We start from the raw sequence: 16747 nt of genomic DNA on the forward strand, positions 1-16747 counted from the left end.
AGACCGGAAAAAAAGGTGTCACCTGTAGAAGCCATAATAAAACAGAACTCCGGCTTTGGTTTTAGCAGTGCAACAATGGATGGAGGCCTCACAGGGCGTATTGAACACACTTCTTCAAAGCCATGCAAAATTGTACTGCAAAAATCCTTATAAGTGGATGCAGGTATGCAGACAGTAGTTCCATCCCACATGATTTGTATGCTCTGAGATGCTAGCAGATTGCCTCTTTAATTAAAAGGAAAACAATGTACCTCTTGCTATGAGTAACTTTGGCAGACCTGCTCGTAGATTGCACAAATAAAAAATCTTTCTGAATGAATGCAACATGTAGAAAATGTAGGCTTGTATTTTCTAACAAAATCATTGAAATTGCTTTTTTAGATGGTATGCCATAATTGCTAAATGCCATTTTTTGCTAGATGCAACCTCCTATGGACAGTGTTTGTTACTAACTCAGGGAACTGAGGTTTGAGGGGAGGGACTGGGGTCTGGTCATATCATGTCCTGTTGCAAAAATAAATTTGTTGCATTTATTTTCCTACCAGAAATCTCTTCACTGCATTGTAGTGGTCTGTCTTTATGTAGGATTCCTTGACATGAGAATACTAATGTATTGAGGCTATGGACTGTAAAGCTGGGAAAGATTTCAATTTCATACCAGTCAAGTATGAGATATTGAGATTTATTTTTCAAATGGAATTCACAACAGTGTACATAGTTGTACATGGTTTTTATAAATGAAGGATGTCACTGCAAGCTTATTGTTGCTTCCTGAAGTGGTTACATAAACACTATTTAATAACAAGACAATTTCAATAACAAATGCTGGACTGCAAAGATGTTTCCGGGAATAAGACCTACCTGAGCTAAACACTGGAGTGTTATGACACTTTTCAATAAAATACTAAAAATGAAGAAAAGCATTTATCTGATTTTTTAAAACTATTACCTTTTCCTAGATGACAGTTGCACGAACCCCGAAAGATAATGTTTATTTATTGTGCTATATGCCACATGGAAACAGCCTACAGCAGACATGGGATGTAAAATGGCAATAAAGTCAAGAGGAAGAGTGCACAGATTTATCATAAAATATTTATTAAGAGCTTACACAACATGTGGAACAGTAGTGGAAGTTTCAAGGGGTACAAATACCTGAACTGCTCTGCATTTCATTCTGATAATGTAGGAAGACTATACAGTAGGGAAAAAAGAGGCTACATAGAAAATTAAAGTATAAAAGTGCTTTTTATAAATGTTAAAAAACAAAATTATACTTCTGTTATGAAAATAGAGCTGCATAAGATTAAAAAAAAATTCTAAACCTTAACCATTTTCCAGACTCAGAGCATGAACAAGCATCGGAACCATGACATGACAATTTAGCAATCTGAGATGGCAAAACACAGATTGCTTTGGGCACGCCACTCCATGCAGAAATAAAAGTGCTAAACCTACCACGGCAGGAGTTCTCTATGAAAAGGTAAAGAAAACACCTGCAAACAGAGACTTCATGAGGTTCCTCAAGCTTTGGCAGATCTAGCACGTGGGAGTGTCCCAAAATACTATACATTTAGTGAAGGCAGCATCTGGTTTTTGCAACTGGGTTTATGGTGTTTAAAAGAGTGTCAGCACAAGGTTTTCAACAAACCAAACCATTAGACAAGATCAACAGTTTGTGTGATGTCACAGTTCATAATAAATATAAATCTCATTTTTGTTTTCACAGCATAAAATTCTACCAATTGGATACGGTTCCTGTGAAATATAGTTCTGGTTATTCACATCTTTTGGAGGACAAAAAGGACAGGAAAAACATATGTGCCCTTGCTATCTTTGATTCTGTTACAGTATTGAGTTGATGCTTTGGAGCAAATTACCTCATCTGTGTTCCGCTAAGTATTACACATCTACAATACTCTGAACATAAATCACTGGCACCAACTATTCCATTACTGTTCAACAGAATCACAGAATTGGACTGCAAAAGATTGTGAGAGGTACATTTCCAGTATCAACACTACCCATGTCAGTTACATAGAAAATCAATTTTTACACTTCACAAACACAAGACAATCAACTGGTTTCAAACAGACGAGAGAGAAAATACCTTACAGGCAAAATAGGCAGCTGCAGGTGTTAAGGTAGTCATCTAAACATGTAGCTTCCTGACACGTTTGCAGGTCCCTATTGTGCTTTTAAATTAAAAGCTACACATATACAATATAAATCATACAACAAATCATGCAAATGGCTGGTCTGTAATGCTCATCTTAAGTGACACCAAATATGTGCGCTCAAATATTTTCATCTTTTCACATTTTACTGACATATAGAAGGCACTTAATAGCTTCCTTACATAAATTGTACAGAAGTTCGTTGAAATGTAATACTAATTAGAGAACAGGGACTTGCTAACATGAGTACACAATATTGTGTAACTGTTGTCCTTACAACAATTTACATTGTGACTCCAAATACAGAATTTAATCTCTGTACAGTTTTGAAGAATGCCCGCTGAAATATTGCCATGTACCTTTGAGCTACTGCTATGGCTAAAGCCATGCACTCACATCTAATGACTAACAATTTGTAAACGGAAATTTTAAGTATTGCTCAGACAACATCTGAGAGACTTCTTTGCGTGGCATTGGCTTCCAGTTAGAAGTCATACTCTGCAGCACACTGTTGGAGGTACTCCTCATACAGTTTCCACTGTTGAAAAGAGAGGGGAAAAAGCCACCAACAAATTAATTACAGTCAAAGTACAGCATGGATTATAGCAACTAGTGGTGTAACGGACCGTAGTTGATCTGTGATCCTTACGGATCCCCCCCTCCCCACAGTTCGGCACGCATGTGAACCGCGGATTAATTGCAAAGTTTAACCATAATAGTGTGAAATACAGTTTTACTGTTACTTTTTAAAGTAATAATTCCCTAAATCTTAATGCAGAGTTGCATTAAGTTGAAAAGGTTGCACTTGAAAAGATATAAGCGCCATTATAAAAACCAGCAACCTTACTTAGCAGAAGCGTTGCGAAGATGAAGGCTGCGTCCGAAATTGCTCACTCGTACACTCACTCACTATTCACAGTCATACAATAATCAAAACAACATCTTTGTGTCTGTGCCAGCTGGCTAGCTAAGTGACTAGCTAGTGTCAACTGACATTAACCTGCTAGCTAGGTAATACCGCTACCTATCTAGCTAAACTATCTAACTTAAATGAAAGAACTACCACCCAGCTTCATCTGTTCAAATTAGTTGAAACTAATGTTAGTTAGCTAGCTGGCAGTTAAGTCCAACGATCAAGTATAAAATGTATATATATGCATTAGACAGTGAATAGGGAGTGATTTTGGATACAGTCGGAGAACAGCAGAACAAGCGATCATATTGCACTTTAATTTAACAATTGAGTATTGAATATTTTATTTTAAGATTTTATTTAAACATCTTGAATGTTGTTTTCATTTAAAGCAAGGAACTTTTGCTCATGGTATTAAGTGTTCTTTAAATTCTTTAAGTAATAAATGGAAAGCAAAGTTAATATATGTTTATATTTCTCTCCATTTTTTTTTTTTTTTGCTGATCCGAAAAATGATCCGAACCGTGACTCAAAAACCGTGATATGATCCAAACCGTGAGTGTTGTGATCCGTTGCACCCCTAATAGCAACGGAACCATAGCTACATACAAGTTTGCAGGCATATTCCATACCTCTGCAACACTGTCCTACTGTTAATAACCATAGTAAATTACATCTGCATTCAGTCTCTTGACAAACGCTCTTATCCAGAGTGACTTACATATCAAAAGGAGCAAAAGTGCATATAACGAGGCCATATAAACAACATTATATATAGAAAATGACAGAACACATTTGAAGATGTGGCAATCTTTTTCAATAGTGCTACAGCAACCATTACCATACTGAACAAAATAAGACCCCCAATAAATTCAACAACACTATACAGCAATATAAAAAAGGGGGAAGATATATAGGGAAAAAAATTAACTAGGTGGGGGAGCTTATATGTAGTAGATGTAGAGGTTATTATGATACATGTACCATCTCTTCCAAGTGAAATGGGTGCTAAAAGGAAGCTGTGGTTACTATTATCAAAAGAGGAGCATAAACCTATGCTGTTTTTCATACCTTCTTGGGCTTGACCACATCCTGGATGTAATCGCTGCACTCTGCCAGGCTCCTCTTCTCTTTCTTGGAGAGCGTGCGGTTCCCTTTTCTGAGGGAGGTACCGAATCAGCTGTCACTTCTTTCGGACATTCACTAGTCGAAAAAACCAGCGCCATGGAAAACATCCACACTTACCTTGCAAAATATTTGGCCAGGAACAAAAGGAGGTAGCAGAAGGCTCCGAATATGATCAAAAACAATATTTGGCTGTCTTCAGGTATCCAGTCCCACACAGTCACCAACACTACCTGTTGAGAAACCACAAGAAAACTGCTGGAAAATTCAAATACCATTCAATGTACCCAGCAGAAGCCAGAAGCTTCTGCTAAGTATCCCCTCCCATTCTGCATGCTATGGACTTACACACATGGTGTATGAGTGTCAAGATTATCATTTTAATTGACAGTGTTGTTATAAACCAGTATAAAACACTTCCATGATCTTGGCTGTAAAGTGTAGTAGGAGACTATCCACACTATAAACTCCCACTTTGAAACTGGCAGCCTCTGGCCCACATTAAGAATGTTACTTCTAATGAGACATATCTGGTCATCTCTTGTGAGGAATATATACCACAGAGAAGGTGAACACCCTGGCCAGCCCCTCCCCGACCAGCCCCTCCATCTCTTCCTTGGAGAGAGTGTTCACCACAAAGCTGAGGATAACGAGGGCAGGCAGCAGGATGCCCAAGGCGCCACAGAGGAAGGAGCGGAGGCGGGTACTCTTGTTGTAGCTCACATCCGCCCTATGAAGGCGAGAAACACCAAACAGAGTATTGCATATGTGATGAGGGCCAAGCCAGAACGATACATTTAGTCATTTGGCAGATGCTCTTATTCAGCACTGACTTACAACAAAAAGGTATGTAAGTGGATTTGAAAAAGAATGTGTACGTGAGTCCGCTTGCGTGTCTACACACGTCAAACACATGCATGTTTATGTGAGCATGTGTATTAATACCCAGAATTGTAAATCTGTGTGGATGCAAGACCGTAAATGTAGATGAATCTAAATGGTAAAGATGAAAAGGCATTGAACAAAACACAGGGGATCACCTAATGTTAAGATGATGCCAAAGCATAACCCACCGCATGTTTTGTCCTACCTGTCTTGGGACAGCTTGCTGCTAATTGTGGAGCAGATGAGGTCACAGTCCTTCTCCAGCTGGTCCAGGGTTTTCTGGACTGCCTGGTTGATGGTCTTCTCAATCGTTTGACAGACACCGTCGATCTGGTTCACGCAGCGGCTAGGCTATGCCAGTGCAGTGAGGAAACACATCACCAGTCCTCCTTAGCAACAGGCAGGCTGTAATCTGCATGCATTACAAGATGGGTCCGCAATATCTGATTAAACTGCCTTGTGGGAATCTAATCTGAAATATGCTGGAGGGTCAAAGGTAAACTGTGACCCTCACAAGTACCAGAGGTCACTCACTTTGAGAAAGAACCACAAGATGAAAACAAAAAAGTTGCTGGGTAAAAAGGAAGCTTCCATACTTTAGCATGTCTCTAGGATTTCATGGATAAGGACATTATAACATTATTTCATATACCAATAATGCTAAAAACCCAAGTCTTTTTCATTTATATGAAATGATCTCTTTTCACATATGAAATTGTCACTGCAGAGCCACTGCAGAACCCCCGTAAAAAAAATATATATATCACATTCAAGTCTCATATTTTTAAGTCTAAACAGTGCGGCACTTCATCTGAACCCACACAACCTTTGGCTGCAGTGCGATCTGCAGGATTTTCCAAGGTGCTTGTGAAAGAGTGATTTAGGAGGGCAGACTGTAATTGCAAGTCTCTCCACTTTGCGGGGAATGGGGCGGGCACTCACTCAGGGAAAATTAACTGGCCCTGGGAGGCCTGTAAATCAAGCCACTGTGGCACTGCACCACTGCGATTGATCACAGGATCAGGTTGCGATTGTTCAGGTCTTGACTCAGCTGCAGGGCACTGACTCCTCACTGCCTAAAGCAGCAGGTCAGGCCTACAGTGCAGCTCATAACCACAGCCTCTCCAGTCCTAGCCCTAACCCCCCCACCCCCCCACCCCGTCAGGACGTGTCAGCCCTCATGGCCATCGTTTGACAAGGTCATTCATCTTGGACAGAGCAATCACCTCTCCCGTGTGTTTACAGCCTACAGGAATCCGCTGCTGTCACCAAAAGTTTGATCCACTGTTAATCGGTGGCTACCAGCTCATTCTGCAATCGATGTCCTCCTCAAATGTAACAACATACCTCTGATAACAGGGGAGAGGCTCTGTTTAACAAACTGCCTGAGATTGCATGCTCATCCTCAAGTCCTGATGCACCATCAAGCTGACAGCTCTGTCGGTTTGTGTGGAAAATCTGTGCTATGCAAGGAAATTGGGATACAATATAACTGTCACCCTAATACCCAGCAAGCTGCCACTGAAATGGCTGCAGGCCATGAATGCTGCATTGCGTGCAGAGAGCCCAGGCAGGAGGTGACTCTGAATGAACCGGGTTCTACCGTAATTCATCTAGTCAGAAAGCTGAACTCAGAAAAGCCTCAATATGCTGAATAAACAAAATCAAATAAAAAGGACTTACCTTTTGTGGATTTGGGATGTATATGGTGGGCATCTCGAAGCCACATTTGTTCAGGCCCGGCCTGCGGCAAAGCTCTTGTACAATCTGCATCATTACCCTCTGTTGAGAGGAAAACATTAAAAAAATGATAATATCATGCTCCACTTTGCCACGAGTTGGAGACAGACCATCTTTATTGTCAGTGCAGGTACCGCTTGTTTTTTTTTTTTTCTTTTTTACTTTGATTTTTAATCAGCAAACCAGCGCAATGCAAGCTAGAGATGAAAGGCCAACTTATGAATACTCTACGGAAAAATCAGGAGACAGTGCTGCATTTGTATCGGAGGGTGTAATGAGAGAGCAGGGCTCGCTGTACCTGTCTGTCGGTCTCCTTCCCAGCCTCGTCCGCCTTGCTGAGGTAGAAGAGAAGCTTATCTCCGCACTTCTCGCTCAGTTTCTCCACGATGTTGAGCGTGCGTTTGCACAGCGCCTGGCCCATCGGATCGAAGAACACAAAGACCAGGTCCGCCTGCTCCCCTGGATGGAAATGTGCAGACGCGAAAGAACATGAACAGCTGCGCTCAAATGTCATCATTTTCACAGCATGTGATTAAATGATAGAACCTTTATAAGTGTAATTGTTTTTACCCAATAATTTAAAAACCTAATGCTTGAGATACATCACTCAAAGGTCACTATTATTATAACTGTACTATTTATTTACATACACAGATCTACACAGAATTTGTGAGATGAATAATGATGTATTAACATTAACATTAAAAAAAATGTATAAACATTTTTGATCTTTTACTTAAATAATTCTGTTCAATAACTTTGATGACTGGCAATCACAAATACATTGACTATCTGGAGAGAACACTTCATGTCGCAAATGTCCAAGAGATAAAATAGTGTGGATATTGACTGACACTGCACCACTTAGCAGAGCATTCAGAGTGACCATATACCTAGAACATTCTATTTTTACAGAATAAACTTTTTATTGACAGCCTGACTAAAAAAGGCGGTATCAGCTACAGTATTACTTTAACCAGGGTATCTGCCAATGACAATTCTACAGGGCTAGCTGCTGCAGAGCTTTGCACTGCACTGCTACAAAAAACGGATTTACAAAAAGCCCATGAACAGGTCTAACAAGTAACGTAACCTTACCGAGCCATATGATGGCACTGTTAACGTCGAAGGGATAGACCATGTCACCATCCACCAGCCCTGGGGTGTCCACAAACGTCACCAAGCTGAACTTCTTCTGCTTGGAGGTAGAGATTTCGGCTGAGAGGTAGTCTGTGACACCTACAAAGATACATAAACTGCATGCATTCATAAAGGTGCTCCGCTTGGTTCGGCTCAGATTGCTATGAAGTGCATGTAGTGTCCAGTGTCAGGGCAATCAACGTCAAGGTTGGTTTCAATTGTTTCCAAAGTGCCGCAGTGTGGGTGATCACTTGGCTGGAATACACTGGGAATCAATCCCCAAAGTCTTCCATGCCCCGCGAGGTCAGGATAAATTTGGATATGCTCTACGTGTCTAAAAAGTGTGACTTTCTTGTCCTTCCGGTCAGACTCAGGCAACTCTTAAGACGCCCTGGCCAGAAATCAAGAGCAGCTTGTCTGTTCGCCACCCTCTGAGGCAAAGAGTTCTTGTTGTCATGGTCACCCACAACAGCTCTTCAACTGGCAGCTTTACACAAGGGAGGCAGACATAAAGCTAGCCAGTGAAGAACGACTGTGGAGTAACTCTCCATCATCTACTGTCAGCACTAGCGCACCTCAACTTAGTACCCCTTGTCTCATTGGCAAACTAAAAAAGATTATTAGCAAGCCATGGTGGAGAGGAGCCATCTATTTCCTTTAGTGGTGTGTCGATGCCTGGTTATTTTCCCGTCTGAGGAAGGCGAGAATCACAGCTTTGCACCTTCCGCTCATTAGGATTCGCCACAGGTACTCCTTTATCAACATGGCTGCTCCACTAAGCCATCAATATCTCCCCTGTAACAGGAGCTTCCCATAGATTTCCACAGACAATCTCAGGATCTATGGAGTGGTTGGAGTAACTCTAGAATCCCTGCCAGCAAGGTCAGCTTACAAAATGCAATTTCCGCTTTGGCATCTCTCACAGAGATTTACAGTCCCTGCCCTTCTGAAAGGTATTAACACGTCGGCTGTCCGTCTGGATGAGTTCATGCCCAGAGCTCACTAAATTTACAAAAGGAGGAAACCTGCTCATGGTAGGGTTAAGCAAGTGCTTACCACTACTGTGGACCCGTACTGGGTCGACACACTAAGACAGCACAGGCAGCTTACATTATACAAAAATATCTGAAAAGGCCCAATCAGATAGATTAATCACAGGCATGCCCTTCCTAGAGTAATAGGTTCCTTAATCACCTATATCCCAATAAGCCGCTTGAGAGGTGAAAGGTGATAAGTGATATTCTCCATCTCTGGGCACTCGGCCCTACAGACACAGACACAGACTCATGGTGCATCCGGTGTACCAGGGAAAGGCCGAGGGCAGCGCTGCCCCACCCCAGATCATGTACATCACTTGCGCACTTAAAGAGGGGGGTTTTGGCCACAAATGCAAATCTGAATGCACTGTGACTCTCCATTTTTTGCCCAGGTCAAAATTTCACTGAATGACCTCCGCGGATGCTTTAAACATTTTTGGCATTAACCTGGAACTGAGTGTTGGGCTGATTCAGCCTGGGTGCACTTGATTTCCCAATAATCCTTCAAGCAAGGCAAGGGCAAGTGCATATCGTGTCGCCTAGCCCGAGACTGCTATTTGGGGAAAGCCCTATTAATGCATGCATCTTTTGGCTCTGAGACCGCCTGGTGAAATTTGACAGAACAAGCAGGTGACAGGAAATAAAGGCAGCCTCTTTGCTGTGTGAAAAGTATAACAGCGACTCGCTAAAAAAAAGGTGACAGATAGAAAAATGCTTCAAGTGCACATGAAATATTTTGAGCTGTGTGAGGGGTTGTTGCCTTAACTCATTAAGATACGCGTCAATGATATCTTTATTCCTGTACCCTGCTCGACATCTCCATGAGAGTGACGCAGGTCTTTAATTGCGTGTGTGTGATAGACGTGACATTTCTGAACAACTTCAGAAGAGACAGCCCCTCGTGACTCAACCCTGCTGAGATCAATGGGTGTGACTCGTTCTACACCATATCCATGGAGTGAGCCGACACTCCTTACAGATACCAGAAAAGCCTCTGCTTTGTCAAGGGGAATAGCTCCAGTGCTGATCTCAACATCACAAATGCCCAGTGGGCTCTTGTGGAAGGTGCATTTTCCGTTCCCATCACAGAATGGCACTGAATATTTCAGAACCTCATCACAGCCTTGCGTGCGCTACTAGCATGCTGCCTGTTCTCCCAGTCAGGGGCCTCTCAGAACTATGTGGCAATGCATCAGGGTCACAATTCTGAGCAAATCCAATGAATCATTTCCTTTGTGGATCTGAGATACTATACCCTGTACACCTTACAGAATATTCATCATCCAGTATTTGGGGTGGGTGGGGGGGTGGGGGTCAGCAACCGCCTCTACTGGTGGTACAATGAATATTATAACCCTGATATATTCAGCTAGCTATGACTCAGAGATGAGCATTAGTCACTGTGCTGAACCGTCTAAGCTCAAACATAAATCAGATGGATGAAGGTATAAAGGGATGCAATAGCCTTTTCAATGCACACTGAAATGTCTGAATAACTATACATCTTGTAATTGCTAATGATTGAAGTATGACCTTGCCTTTATATAAATAATATACATCATTTTCAAATCGCCTCAGCTGTGTGAGCTGTCAAGGTACATTTTAAAAATAATCACGACAGCTTTAATATATTTTGACTCCATTTATATATCCTGATCGGCAATACCTACTTTGTACTGTAAAGACACAAGTCACTTCGACCAGCCCTGTCCTGTGGTACACAGCACATACTGTAGCAAACAAATAGACTGGTACTCTGTCAAGTAGCTACTACCAAAATGTCAGCGAAATGAACATAACTGTAACTGATCAAATACGTAACAGTGCTATACATTTCAATTGCTTGCAAAAAATTCAGTAACATAGTCTGTGTACAATGTTCATACTCTCAGACAATCTCAGTAAAAAAATTTCAGTCCATCTCTAAACATTTATAGAGTGAGAGACAGAGAAACAGACAGACAAACAGATGAGCACATAGCCGACAGTATGAGTGACATAAAGCTGTCATCTCGCTCCTACCTTTAAACTCCAGAAGGGGACGGAAATGTGGGTACAGGTGGAGCGTAGCATTTCCCTGGGCAGAGAAAGGAGAAGGGAAACAGAGAGAAAAAGGAAAGGGGTGAGTTAGCCAAAGAAGCGGGCCGATGGAAACTGAGTCTCCCTTCCCCTCTGCAGCCCGGGTGGCGCTCCTCAGATCAATGGCGGTGTTCTGCGGTGCGCCGATACGGCCAACGGCTGCTTAAGCCCTTCCTGTATATAGCAGTTAATCCCTCCACCAAGTCCTTGCTGTAATTACATTACTCATCTTCCTCTCCTTCACTTGCGCCTCAGCAAGCGCTCTGCCTGGGTCTGCTGCAGAGAGAGAGCGGCCAACGCCTCACTCTTAGCTATAAAGCTCCTCTACAACATGATGCAAGCTTAGCAACAGCCACTCACAGACAGTGCCATTAGAATAGTTAGAGTGTATTGCTTCTACAAGCAATAAAAGTGGAGTTGGCACAGCCCGGGCTGCCACTCAGGCAGGGAACTGTTGGAGTGACTATCGCTGCATTATGCGCTGTTGCATTTCTGTTCTAGCTCGTGACATGAAATAATGCACTTTTCAATTCACCACTAAGAAATTGCCAAGTACTCATTCCTGATGCAGCAATTGTGCAATGTCTATGCAGTATTGCGATAATAATCACAATCATGGTAATAACAAAAGCAGTGAGATTACTAACATCTTTAAAATCAGCTGCTACATTAATGATATAATAATCAATAATAATAATATTAATAATAATAATAATAATAAAGAATGCAGTATATTGTGGTAAAAACAGTCACATTTTGTGGGTAGGAAATTAAATGTACAATGATTTGATTATAAAAATCAATAAGGAAATCTAAGTTAATTAGAATAAGAGAATAATTACTTAAAAACTTGGACCTCTTATAGAAATGATCACTTACAGTCAATGATTCTCTTTTCCGGCCGCTTGTGATGAAAGTAAATCCTTGTGTTTCGATGGCTACTCCTGTTTTCTGGATGTGTTCTTCCACATACCTGAAATGATGCCCCTCATATATCTGAATCTCACATTATTACAATCAAAACTGGCTTAATCTGATTTGTTCCCCTGCAGAAACCAATCCAAGGTCACATGTGTCCATACACCTCAGTTTTCATGGTGACAAGAGATCCAATGGTGTACCAATAATTAACTATTTATTCCAAACACCTCGGTAAATGTTTCTGCTTTACATTCAGTTGCCAACCAATTCAACAACAGCCTTACAGTCTTTGTAAGTTATTCAAAAGTCAGCCTAAACTGTACTACGCAATGCAGTCCTGTAATTTTAAAAGTTGATCAAATTTTAAACTGTTGGAAGTCGTCAATCTGTTGAATATATGAGCACTGAGGAGCCGTCACATTTGATCAGGTACATCCACTTTTGATAAAGACAGCATGTTTATCACTAATATGCATTTGTGAATAACTAACGATATTACTGAACTGTTAAGGATAAACATGCTCATATAGGATATTCTGGAGGGTGCACTCTACATACTCTATGTACATAAAAACAATTTCAAAACTGAGATCTTCACTCTGAAATGTAGACACAATGCATTGCTACAGCAGGCACTACTTTGCAAGAGGACTGCAAACTATCCATGGCTTCACTTCCAGTACACTTAATTAGCCATTCATCAGTGCTAAACTAACCTTCCTAAACAAATTATTTTACAGTGTTTCAACAGTGGAAAGATAAATAGACATTAATAAGTGTTGGTAGGGGGTTTAATAATCAACAAGCAGCCTGAGAGATATTCTTTATAATGACTAACAACTAATTTGTTGTAAAGGGTAGGAAAAATCATGGCTTTTCAGACAAATACAGGTTAATACAAGAACAATTTATTGGCAGTTAATACATGTAAAGCACATAGCTGCCATGTAAGTACATTCCATATACAGTCAATGAATGATTCATAGATAAATATGCAATTGTAATGTTAGGTAATGTACAGATGATGATAATGATGATGAAGATGATTAAATGAATGTGTAATTATGCTCACTATCTATCCACTCCTCACTAGATGGTCAAGCCCAGGCCTGTGCAGGCTTTCACACAGAGAAGAGTTTGATTACCAGTTAATGAAGGAGCTTTTCCCAGCGGAGTGGTTCCCCATTATCATCACAATGATCTTCTTCCGAGGTGGAAGCAACCTGAGACCAAGGCTGCTGGCAATCTTCACCAGTCCTGGCAAAGCATTCAGGACACACAAGAATCAGCATCAAGGAATGCAGAGAAGGCAACATGTCATTTAGCCTGTGTATTGAACACCAAAATGGACTTCAACTGTAAGGGTTAGAAAAATAAACTGGGCCAAACTGGGCATGTCATAACCCTACGTGGAGTGCATTGTTGTTAGGTTACTTTTTTGCATGTTTTTGATTCCACCAATGAATTTGTTCTTCAAAGCCTGCACTGTCATAGAGGAACCCTTTGATTGGGAAGGGGAAAAAAACTCAATATAAGAGGTAAAGAAATTTTCATTGCCTCAAACTTTAATTTGTCTGAGGTTACGTTTGTTTCCTGCCAGCTATTTCACCTCACACCAAGTCCTTCAGAGCCCAAACTACCTGAACTCCCACATAAGAGGTTCCGCCTACAACTAAAATATCTGATTAAGAGCCTATACATAGCATCCAGACAGCCAGGACTCTCATACAGAGGGGGCATTAAAAGGGTTTAGGCAAATTTGGCTTCCATTGATGCCCAGGTGATCCAATGAACTACAAATAACAAGGTAATCTGTCTCAATGCCACAATCTTTCATTCTTCACCTGATTTGTCCATCCTGAGTACTCAGTCAATTGATTATATGTACGAATGTAATGTGGTTGTAACTAAAGTGCGACTGGTAATTGAAAGCTTAAACTGTGAATGCTGAGATATAGATCTAAGATGGACTATGCATGCCTTCACCTTAACACCTTAATAACAATGAACAACACATGTATACATTTAATAATATGTATTAATATTACTGTGGACCTGAACCAGCAAAAGGGTTTATTAAGTGTGTGGGAGGGATATGCATGAACCTTACACTGAAGGTAGTCATGTCAAGCACTGAGCATGATTTTTCACAATACTGAATCAATTGCAATACAACTGATGGCTTGTGGGCAACAAGTCTGCGAACGTAAGTGCAAGTTGATGGAAGTACAAAATAAGACCAAAAGTCATATTAATGTTTTTGTTTCTTATATTTAACTTTGCTACTTTATTCATAAACAGAAATATATGCCTAAAACCTCTATATAAGTCTTGCAAATAACATGATCCTGGAGAAATATCATGTCATGCTAAGCACAGACTTCAACAGAAAAACAAAACTGCAGAATGCACAATAGATTTAATTCAACCTACTTTGAATTTCAGATTCAAACTGGATGGTCTTATCTAGTGACAAGTCAGAAAGCTCTAATAGTCTCCGCAGGTCCATTTACTGGTATCTCTTCGTCTACAAAGCCATCTTATGTAAGTTCTCTGCTCCACTGGAATTTCACAGCCGTCACCTTCCCTGCTAACTTGTTTCTTTAGTGCCCCGACCCTGTCCTGAACTTGGCAAAACAACTTTTAGTTACGCTGCATCCAACTGTTGGAAAATTTTGTAGAACGACTTCAAGAGTGTTATTTCGTTTTCTGATTTTAAATGCATAATTCATGATTTTGTAACTGATTTCTACTTCCTTTTTTCATAATCGTTGGTATTAACCCACTATTTTCTGTGTATGTATGTCAGTTGTCTTTGTGACTATGTGTAACAGTTCTTCTTACGACCCCCTTGCAGAGAGATTTCAATCCCTATGGGGTTCTCCCTTTTAAATAAAGGAAAAATGAAAAATAGATACATAAAAAAAAATTACCAAATTCATCCGAGGCTCAGTAAGCTGGCTATTTTTTAACGCAAACGGGTAGCTACAGCAAGCTTGCTAACTGTACGTTAAAATAACATGGCTAGCAAGCTAGCCAACAACAACCCAAGCCCATTAGCAACTATCTTCCAGTTCAAAATGCACTTATGACAGTTGATGTAGCTTAGCTAAAGAAAAGCTAATCATATGCCTCGATTGATAACTGCTGAATGCTAAACAAACATTTCGAGCTGAGGCCGATTAGCCAGCTAGCTAGAACTGGGTATAGTACTACCCAGTCAGCTAGTACAGTACCAGTACTTATAGCAGACAGCGATCTAGCTGAACCATATATTTAGCCAGTGTCCGATGACAGTCCGATCAGTAGTTGTCACATCTGAACCAACATGCGAGTCAGGTAGCTCGCTTATCGGATTGTTGCTATCTAGCTACATTCACAGGGCAAGCTTGTCATCCAGTTAGATCCCAAAAACTTTGCAAGCTAGCTTCAATTTGGAAAAAAAGGTATCAATATCACTTTGCATAACCCAGGCCATGTCAACTAACATGGACTGCAGGTAAGGTTAGCTAGCTAGTCATAATTAGTTAAGTTAGCTAGCTAGCAACACAGCATATTCCCCGTGCGAACTAACATACATGTATGCTTTTTAAATTTTACCGTTCTCGCTGTCGGTATATAGATTGTGGCATTCTCTCAAAATTCGCTCGCTGGGTGTGGTAATTGCCGAATCCAAAGGGTTAGCCACCGACCTAGGTTTCCTACCGCCAGACATGATGAAAGTAGCCAGCTAAAGAAGAACCACATACACAAGTGCCAAAGTGAAGGGGGAACAGTTACAATGTTACACATAATTCCAGAGTTCACTGAGAGACAGAGCGCCTCTCATAGACCTTAATCTGAAACTGCAGCTTTATTTGAATTGACATTTATAATACTTAAGGTCTGGCCATTCACAACGTGTTCTCTGCTTCTGAGTGACCCAGAAAATATGTAACTATCAATTAAAATATCATTTAGAGGGAATGCACAGACACCCAAATTAGTATGGATCCCAGAGAGTACCAAACAATGCTTTGAACACATTCCATTCAAAGACTGTTATAGGATTTGTACAATTGGATCATACCCCAGTTTTGTGTTTCTGGTGAATACAGTTAAATATCATTGTTTTGGGACAGACTCAGTTTACTCCTGGATTAGATGGTGTGCTAGTTTTTTTTTTTTTTTTTTAACTGTGTCAAGCATGCACAACAGGAGCACAATGTTCTATTCAGTGTATGTAGGTCTCCCCATATTTTTTTTTGGGATTAGGGCTTGAGCTACCAGACATTTCAGACAGTCTCCATTAATCCTCTGCTGGAGAGATCACATGATGTGACATAGCACCTACTGTACCATGAGGTAACCTCAAAAGTGCTTGATTGTAGTATCTTACACCGTGAGAGTGGTAAAGGAGGATTTTCTGCCATTTCATCTAAAAATGCACACACACACACACACACACGTGCATACATACTCACATACTGTGTTTTTGCCTGCTCGCACATACAGTATTATACTATATCAAGAAAGATGAGGTGACGTGTAAAAAAACATCTTTGTACAAAATCCCACTCGATCCCAATAAAATCCACTTATATTAGGCACAAACCCTTGTTTATTAATAACTTGGCAAACAAAAAATAAACTTGGCACACAAAGCATAAGTAGTAAATAATGAGGCCTTTAATACATATGGTAAGTGTTATATTGGCAAAAACAAGTTATGTGAAATGAAATAAAGATTT

The 16747-nt window shown here is 40.6% G+C and overlaps 1 protein-coding gene across 1 annotated transcript; it reads right to left on the reverse strand.

Moving 5' to 3' along the window:
* Positions 1 to 1301: 1301 nt before the first annotated feature.
* si:dkey-98f17.5 (uncharacterized protein LOC569123 homolog) lies at positions 1302 to 15753 on the reverse strand. The gene is made up of 12 exons (XM_036527424.1): positions 15618 to 15753; positions 13163 to 13274; positions 11976 to 12069; positions 11040 to 11094; positions 7939 to 8079; positions 7139 to 7299; positions 6784 to 6882; positions 5306 to 5451; positions 4774 to 4945; positions 4336 to 4448; positions 4162 to 4249; positions 1302 to 2715 (listed from the first exon to the last, which is right to left on the reverse strand). Exons 1-12 carry the CDS (start codon positions 15730 to 15732, stop codon positions 2662 to 2664), a joined length of 1350 nt encoding a protein of 449 aa, XP_036383317.1. The 5' UTR covers positions 15733 to 15753; the 3' UTR covers positions 1302 to 2661.
* Positions 15754 to 16747: the final 994 nt, after the last annotated feature.

This window comes from Megalops cyprinoides, chromosome 4 (assembly GCF_013368585.1).
Source record: "Megalops cyprinoides isolate fMegCyp1 chromosome 4, fMegCyp1.pri, whole genome shotgun sequence".
Classification (NCBI taxonomy): domain Eukaryota; kingdom Metazoa; phylum Chordata; class Actinopteri; order Elopiformes; family Megalopidae; genus Megalops; species Megalops cyprinoides.